General features: G+C 44.6%; 1 protein-coding gene across 1 annotated transcript; it reads right to left on the bottom strand.

Annotated features, from left to right (window-relative positions):
* Positions 1–195: 195 nt before the first annotated feature.
* Positions 196–4,773, bottom strand: C922_02439 (hypothetical protein; the record flags this gene model as incomplete). The annotated part of the gene is made up of 1 exon (XM_008818038.1): positions 196–4,773. One exon carries the CDS (start codon positions 4,771–4,773, stop codon positions 196–198), a length of 4,578 nt encoding a protein of 1,525 aa, XP_008816260.1.
* Between the last annotated feature and the right edge of the window lie 3,617 nt (positions 4,774–8,390).

Below are 8,390 nucleotides of genomic sequence, written 5' to 3'. Positions count from 1 at the left end.
AACCGAATGACATTCCTCACCCGAAGGGGGTATGAGTAATTGCGCCCATCAGTGTGCACACACGTAAGTACGAAAGGGGGATTGTCCAGAAATGGGGACCTATCCCTCAGGAGCGTTCTCCTGGGAAAGAGAAGCAGAAGAGAGACCATTCCCCCAAAGATACAGCTGCGCCATAATCGTTCCCACGTGAGTTGGCTACCTACTATGAGATGCCTTCCGCAACTCGTCCATCACATATTCATAAAGCACCCTCTTGTCTTCATCCCTAATTGCATGAATTTTACAAAATATGTCAACGATGTATAAGGGGTCCTCGTCTTCCCGAATGGCCAGAGAGACAATTTTATTTTCGGACAACCTTATTTTCGTTTCAAAGTAAACGGGCTTTATTTTCACCTTGTAGAATCCCTTGTCAAAGCTGAAGGGGGAGAGAGTGGTAGTCTTCCCTCCCTTCCATCTACTTCGTAAATCATTTTGTGCATTTTTATCTCCATTTGTGTCTACTGGTATCCTATACTCCAAGAAATTATGGACTCTCCTTTTTTCCTCGACACCCCGTTTGATTCTTTCCACCGTTTTGCTGTATCCCTTCGGCAGGTCCGACATGTATATTGTCACGTTGTTTTTTATTTCTGGACTAAACTTACATTCGCTTTTAAATTTATTTTCCTTGGCTTCCTCAAAAGCGTCCTTCTTCCTTTGTAGGTGCTCTTTCTGCTTCATGGCTTTCCAGTACAGAAGCTCATTTCTATCTCTGTGTTTTATTTTACTTTCCCGGTACGGCTCCTCCCCGCTGCTCCTACGGTTACTATTTCGATCATCGCTCTGGATGTCCTCTTCAGGAACGATTTCCCCATCAGTGTACCTTCCCCTGGTATGATATCCTCTCCTCGCTGCCCCCCCTGCAGCCCCCCTCCCATGGGAATGACCCCCACTGATGTTTCGGCTCATTGGACCAACAACATCGTCACGCATAAGTGCATCCTCATATCTGTTCATGGGCGGTATGGCGCTCTTGTGATAGGCGATGTCCGTCCACTCGCTACCAACCTGTGTGATCGCCTTCACTCGGGGTGCGCGTCTATCCGCGCCACGTGAAGCGACATGGAGGTCGTCGTCAAATTGGCCTTTCTCATTGTGAGGGCGTAATTCGATGCCCCCCCTCTTGTGTATGTTAACCCCACCTCCCTGTGTGCCTTCCTCTTTGATGAAACTCTTCACTTTGTTCGGCTGCACGATGCTGACCCTGGGGTGGAAGGTACAATCTAGCAATTCCTTCTTTATAGATTCGTTCTTTTTTTTTTGGATTTTTTTTTTTTTCTCATTTTCTCTGGAGTTCATTTTGTTTAACCATTTGTTCAGCCTGGAATCTTCTTCTCTTTTTTTTTTTAAAAGTAAAAAATCCTTCGGGTTGAAGCTGATCGGACTGTCTCCATGGGGGCTGTAATCGGGAGGGCAATCGGGTCCATGCAAGTACCTGTGGGAGGGGCCATAAAACGACCCGTTCTGTAACCCCCTCGTGACGCCTTCCATATCGTGCGAAATGTCCTCATAAAACGCAATATCGCTCTCGACGCGTCTCATCAGCGCGCGATCATACGTGGGACTCTTAAAATAATTTGATCCTCCCCCCTCTTTCATAGCACCCTTTGAAAGGAAGCCTGTAATACGTTTCTGTAGTGTGTCTTTTTTGTCTCCTCCTAAATGGGTGCCCCTAATGCTGTCTTGATTCCTCCTCCAGGTCTTATCTCTTCCGTTTTGATTCATACCCACATCATTGGGTCCCTTCCATGTGTCTTCTGCCAAAAAATCATATTTCTCTTCCCCCCTGTAATGACTCCTTGTGTCCCTTTTGTCTTGATCCATATCTTCAAACCTTTCATCAGAGTAGTCATAAGAATCGGCATTATCTCTTCCCAACGTGGATGCACAATCAGGGGAAACAATCCTTTTTTCTCTATTACTGTAGAAATTTGCTCCATTTTTTGAAACGGATGAAGAAACATCTCTGTTGGCATAAATGTGTCTCTCACTGGGGTACTCCATGGTGGACGTACAATCTGATATGGTCTGTTCATATCTTTTCACATTCTTATTTCTCACATGGGACTTTTCCTCCTTCCTCACGCTGGCAGATGGATCTACTTCTTCTTTGTGATGTAACGGGGTCGATTCTTTCCCCTCGAAGATTTCCCATTCGTTGGGATCTTTCGCAGTGACAGTAGGGCTATCATCCTGGGGACGGTACCTCAAATCGAGGACGCTACACATATAATCCCTATTTCCCCTGCTTGATTCTTCCAAGGGGTTGATCCCTTCCTCAGTTGAAATATCGCTGTTCCACTCCTTCGGCCCATCTAGCGTGAGCTGTTCATCGAAATGGGCAGCGGTTTCGTCATACTGGCCTCGTGTACCCCCAACTATTGGGCTCTCATCAGCGCTGTCCTTTGTTCTGCTATAGCTCTTTTCGCAAAGGGGATGACGTAATCTGGCGTTTCCCCTTCTTCCTTTTTCGATTGATGCATTTGTTTTACGGTCCACATTTCTGTCTGCCTTATCTACTTCATCTTCCCTCGTAGGTACTTCCCCACTGAGGGGTTCTAACACGTTGTTGTTTACTTTGGCGATCCCACCATCTGCATGGAATCCCTTACTTGTGCCTCTTCTCCTCATACGGCTCCCATTTGAGCAGCCACTTGTGGGGGTTTCACTTGGAAGAGGATTCCCCCCTCCTGATACATTTATGACACCATTTCCTTTATGTGATCCTGCCAAGGGCCAGGGTCCATTCGGCACCTTAAGATGAATATCATCCCTTCCTCGTTTGTGTAACTCTGACAGTTTCCCCTCTCCATCATGTGGACACAACTGATCCGAACGTTTTTCCCCCTGAGGAGAGGAGTTATTGCCCGACTTTATCAGCATCCCTTTTTTAGAATAATTTTCCTCCGGAATGATCACCAAGGATGACGTGGTTAATGAGGGGGGAGTAAGACCCTTCTTTCCGGTTGTTGAAGTATCCTCGACTTCACGCTCCCTGGCACCCCCGTCAGGATGCCCTTTAATATACCTCTGAGCATTCCCCTTAGTATTCCCCTTCGCGTAACCTGACTTTCTCGAAAACTCCGTCTTCTCGTCCTTCGTCCCCAACAGGGTGTGCACCAAATTGCTCCTCCCCTCGTGGAGGTAGCCGCGGGAAAACGCCTCTTTGTAACTTGCCGCCAGCATGGGGTTCCTTTCACCGGGGTGCTCACAGCTGTTGTATGCGTCCCCCAAATAGTTGTCCACATTATTTCTTTCAGGCTCCTTCCTTCTGTTGTCCTTCCCCCGTTCTTTTTTCCAATCACATGTTAGCACATTTGGGACTTTCAAAAAAGTTAGACTGTCACTGTTTTGATTACCTTTGTCTTTGTCTTTGTTATTATTTTTCTTTTTTTTTTTTTTTTTCTTCCTTTTCTTCTTCTTCCTTAGGATTATATACCTTTCGTACTCTGTCAGGGAGGCCCCGTGTGCAAGTCCAGTGTGGTGGTCTTCAGAAAGGGCATTCCTGTACAGGCAGTACTTGGCTCCATCGGACCGGCTCCTTCGCATGACTTCACTGGGACGGCCATCATCACCGCTACTGCTGTCGCTGTTGCTATCACTGCTATTATCACCGAGGCTGTCACCGTGTCGGATTCCTACTAACTGACTGTCACCCCCCTGTCTGTGGCTCCCCCGGTTATTCGTGCTTCTCCCTGCAACCAAATTGGTGCAGCCCCTTTGGAATGTACACCCATGTGGGCTGTCCCCCCGAGGGGTGCCCCCTCCTCTCTGTACGTAATGGCAGCGGTAGGGTTGCGTGTCTTCGGTTTCTCTTATCTCTTTCCCATCAGAAGAGGAAGGGGAAACATTTTTTACCTTTACTCGTTGCCTAAATAGAGCCATCTTGTTTGTCGCGCATTCTCGTCCTCCCAAACTATCATTCATTTCCTCAGCCATTTGCGTCATTTCGTCGATTTGGACGGGGCGCTCTACGTCCGACTCTGTCTCACTGAGGCCGCTACTCAACAGGTTGCGAATGGCTCGTTCTGTTTTTTCCCGCTGTTCCTTCTTCTGCTTACTCTGGGAATACAATGATTCGCCCTTCCCCGTTTCTCCTTTCCTTCCTATGTAAGAAAAACAAGTGTCAGCCTTTCTGCATGCATTGTCACCGTTCGGTTGGAGATCCGATTGCTTCTGGCCTCCGCGATTATCCAAGGTAGTACCTCTCGTAGTGCCCCACGTGGTGGCCTTCCCATCGCCCCCATCTGTGGCATCCATCCACAATTTATCCTTCTTGAGAAATTCTTTAAAATAAAAGTGAAACTTATTCATTTTTTTTATCAAATTGGTGACTTCATTTTTTATTGGACATTTGGCAGATCCTCTGACGGAGTCACTTTTATCCTGCCCATTTCTCCTCATCTTTTCGACTTGGCTCTTTTTTTCCTTCCTTTCATTCATCAGCAGAAATATAAAATCATTCAGCTCGTCCTCTGGAATCATATTTTTCCTTGTGTCCATCAATAATTTATATGTCTTTTCTACGAATCGATCGTTTACGTTGTTAATTAATTCGAGATCGAAATTTTCCTTTGCATAGATTCTAATTTTGGACACGTCAATCAGCACTTCTGCATCGAGCAGCGTTTTTTTTAGCTTCTTCAACGGAGCGATTTTCTCCCTCCGCGGGTGTCTGCTGAGGGAGAGGGAAGTGCCTCTCCCCAATCCTGCCTTTGCTCGATGCCTCATTGGGGAAAGAGGTGCATGCTACGCTGAAAGGAAGCGGAAGGAAGCGAAAAGGAAGTGGAAACAAGGTGGAATCAGTGGACGTGCCGGGGGTACTGAGGAGTCGGAACAAATTGTCCACACGAAGAGAATCTACATTTACACACAAGCAGATCGGATTAGATAACGAATGTACTAAAAACAGTGAACAAAAGTAGGGCATCTTCCCCCTTGGGAGTCTTTCCTTTTTTTTTCTCTCTGCCTATTATACGTGTACATAGCATGCACCTGATTAGGCTTCCTCACCCTTAAAAAATTTTCCGAGGCCCTTATCGCTCTCGCAACACAGCAAGGAATGTCTCGCAAAGAGGAATGCTCACAAAACGCACACTAAGAAGTGCCCCCACCCCCTGTTTCGCCAAAAAAAAAAAAATTAAACAAGGAAGAAACACTGAGTGAGCTGTCCTTCAAATTTCCGTTGCAGTCGCAGTAGGCAGAACTCACTTAAAATGTAGAAGCGGTTGAGATATCATTCTTCTGGAAAGTAAAAAAAAAAGCATTTTTTTTTTTTCCCGATGACGCAGTACAACAGGCGGGGAGGGGGATAATTCCAAGACAGACCGCTTTTCACCACAGAAGCAGCACGCGTCGTGTCATACATCCTATTTTTTTCCTCTCCCAATTGATTAACCTTATAAATGAACGTGCAGATGTTTTCCTCTCCAACACTCCCAAAAGAAAAAAAAAAAAAAGAAAAACAAAGAACAGTTGTTAGGAAGCTTACACAGTGCACACAGTTTGTCTACTATTTTTTTCTTCCTTTCCCTTTTTTACAAGAATTTCTAAAAGGTCTTTTCTCCTATCATCTGAGCGGTCCTCCATTCTACTAGCGAAATTGGCAATGCGTGCATCATGTGTATGATATAGAAGGGACTCTCACCCCGTTCCACCCTTTATACGCAAAAGGAATAAAACGTTTCTCCTGCGCGCAATTATTATAGATGCTATCGTAGGGGCTTAGAAAAAGCCATTACTCAGTCGCGAAGGGGGGGAGGGAGAATAATTGGACTGTGCCAGATGTGACTGCCCCCTCCATTGCAATTGTTCCCCTTCAAGTGATACCCAATATGGGTGTAACGGGCAGATGCGGCACATATATCACATGGGGTGGTGATTTCTCCTGGATGGTCCAAGGGGAATCCACACATATGCAACGTTATGGAGAATACATCCATCCCCCAATAGATACATATACGTACAACGATGCGTCGGTGTCCCTTCCCTCTCTATAGCTACCCCATTACTGCATTTCTTTTTTTTTCCTTTTTTTTCTTTTTTCCACCCTTTGCAAATCCGTTCCTTCGGCGCGTCCAACCAACCTAGGGGCCCAAATGGTGGAAGTTTCGTTTGTCCCCCATATGCACCACGCCGGCGGTGCATTTAGACCTCATCTGTCATCTTTTTACCCGTAGGCCTATTCCATCTGTTCTGCTAAAACACGAAGTAGCCACAAAATGGTGGAAGTGGGCCAACAGATTACACCAAAAGGGAACCAAAAAATGTTCATAGTGGGTATCATGAAGCGAGTTCGGTTCATCCCTTCCTATGCTTCTTGGTTATGGAACCCCAAGGATCACTTAGCTACACTCGCAATTTTTTTTTTTCTTAATCTTCATTTAATTTGCCAATTGAACTTCACCTTTGTGAAGGTCATTTTAGCAGTGTTGCATTCCTCGGGGAAGGCTTTCCCTTTTACTGGTGACTCCTCCTCCCTTTGAGGTTTTCTTTTTCTTTGGTGATAAGTTTCAAGGGATCCATATAGAAACCCACAGGTTCTACTCCTTCGCTTTAACCCAAATCAAGTGGCGCAGCAACGCATCTCTCTATCGCAAAAAATGCAAAGGTACAAAATATTGCGCACTTTTTTTCTTCCCTTTATTGTTTCTTTTCCCTTTTTGTGCGAAAGAAATTTTAAAGCTATAAAAATGCCCCTGCAGAGGAGGCGAGGGGTGTCGACTTTTCGTGTATACTCATACGCACCTGGCTTATCAGCGTGTACACGGCATGGTGCGTCGCAGGATGTACTCATATATGTCCCTGGAATGTGAAAGAGGAAGAGGCGGTGGTTCTGCATTCCGAGGAGTAGCGGCGTGGCTGAGAAATATATGCCTGACTGTTTACGTTTATACATGTATACCGTAGGATTGATGGTATATTCCCTATGTGGGAAGCACCATGCTGTGCCTTTGCTGCACACGTGTACATATTCTTATCAACAATGTGGGCTGGCATGTTGTTCCACGTACTCCGTGATACTCGTTGTGCAGTCGTAGAAGCGGCGGCAAGGGGCCATACAAATATTCGCCATTGACCCCACGACATAATTCCCCTTTCAAGCCTCTTTTTTTTTGGCAATTTCTTTATCAAAGAAAAAAAGAGGGAAGGGGGTATGCAAACAATGCGAAGAACAGTAGCAAGATGCTGCGCAAAAAAAAAAAAAAAACTCCTCACCTGAACATCTCATATGGTATATATTTAAAGAAAAAAAAATAAAATTAAATCCAAACAACAAATTTGAAAGTTAAAATTAAACAAAACAAAAACAATCAGAGGAGCGAACAACTGTTCGTGAAAAGAAAACCTTTAAGAGGAAGTTACATTCATTCATTTGTGTAGGGTCAAGTTAGTCAGTAAGAAAAAAAGCTCTCTTTTCATTTTTCTTTTAACCCCCCTCAAAAGGCCAATTCAAAACAGTCAACATGGCACATGGGGCTAGTCGTTATAAGAAGTCAAGGGCAAAGATGCGCTGGAAGGTGAGATAGAAAAAAAAAAAGAAAGAGTTAATGGAAAATACCAAATGCGTTACTTCACTGCATCTACATCGCAAAGATTGTTTCTCATTCAACACGTTTTTCTGTACCGTGCGTGGATACCGCAGGGAACCAACAATTTTTGTTGGCGCATTCCCCTCATGCCTTCAAATAAAACTTCTCTGCACATTGTTTTTGTTCTTCCCCAAGAAGTGTTGTCATTGCTGCATGTTTGTCCCAGGGAGTCGCTGTAGCAGTACGAATGAGATTTACCTCCGCCTCTATGCCGCAACACCGTTGCAATTTTTTTTTTTTTTCCTCACAGTGGAAGAAAAAGAGAACGAGACGATTGCAAAAGAAGAGAAGAAAGATGAGACAAAGATCAAGGTAATTTCCACCACCTCACAGCAGCTGTTGTTTTGAAGGGGCACCACGGAAGAAAAAACCAAAGAGCGATAAAGATACCTTATACACACGAACGTACTGAAATATACATTCACGCCTCGGACAGATAGGGAGGACCCATCCTTACAAAAAAAAAATTCTTCACATGTGAATGCGAAGGTTTTATGACATACATATGGATGTACTTTCATTATGCTGAAAAGGATTTTTTTTTTTTTTTTTGCCCCATAAGTTACTCACCCTGCACACATTTGTTCATGTCCATATCCAAATAACCTTTAAGAACAAAAATAAATGTAAATTAAAAAAGATATGCATCAGGTATAGGTACAGATAATGAAAGAAAAACAGGAGAGGTTCATTTGGTGTTGTCTGATATACGTCCGGATGAGGAAACATAATACCGTTTTAAAATTCCCTACTGGT

This window comes from Plasmodium inui (genome assembly GCF_000524495.1).
Source record: "Plasmodium inui San Antonio 1 unplaced genomic scaffold supercont1.8, whole genome shotgun sequence".
NCBI lineage: Eukaryota > Apicomplexa > Aconoidasida > Haemosporida > Plasmodiidae > Plasmodium > Plasmodium inui.
The sequence above is the reverse complement of the archived record's forward strand: the minus strand, read 5'-3'. Positions and strand labels throughout refer to the sequence as shown.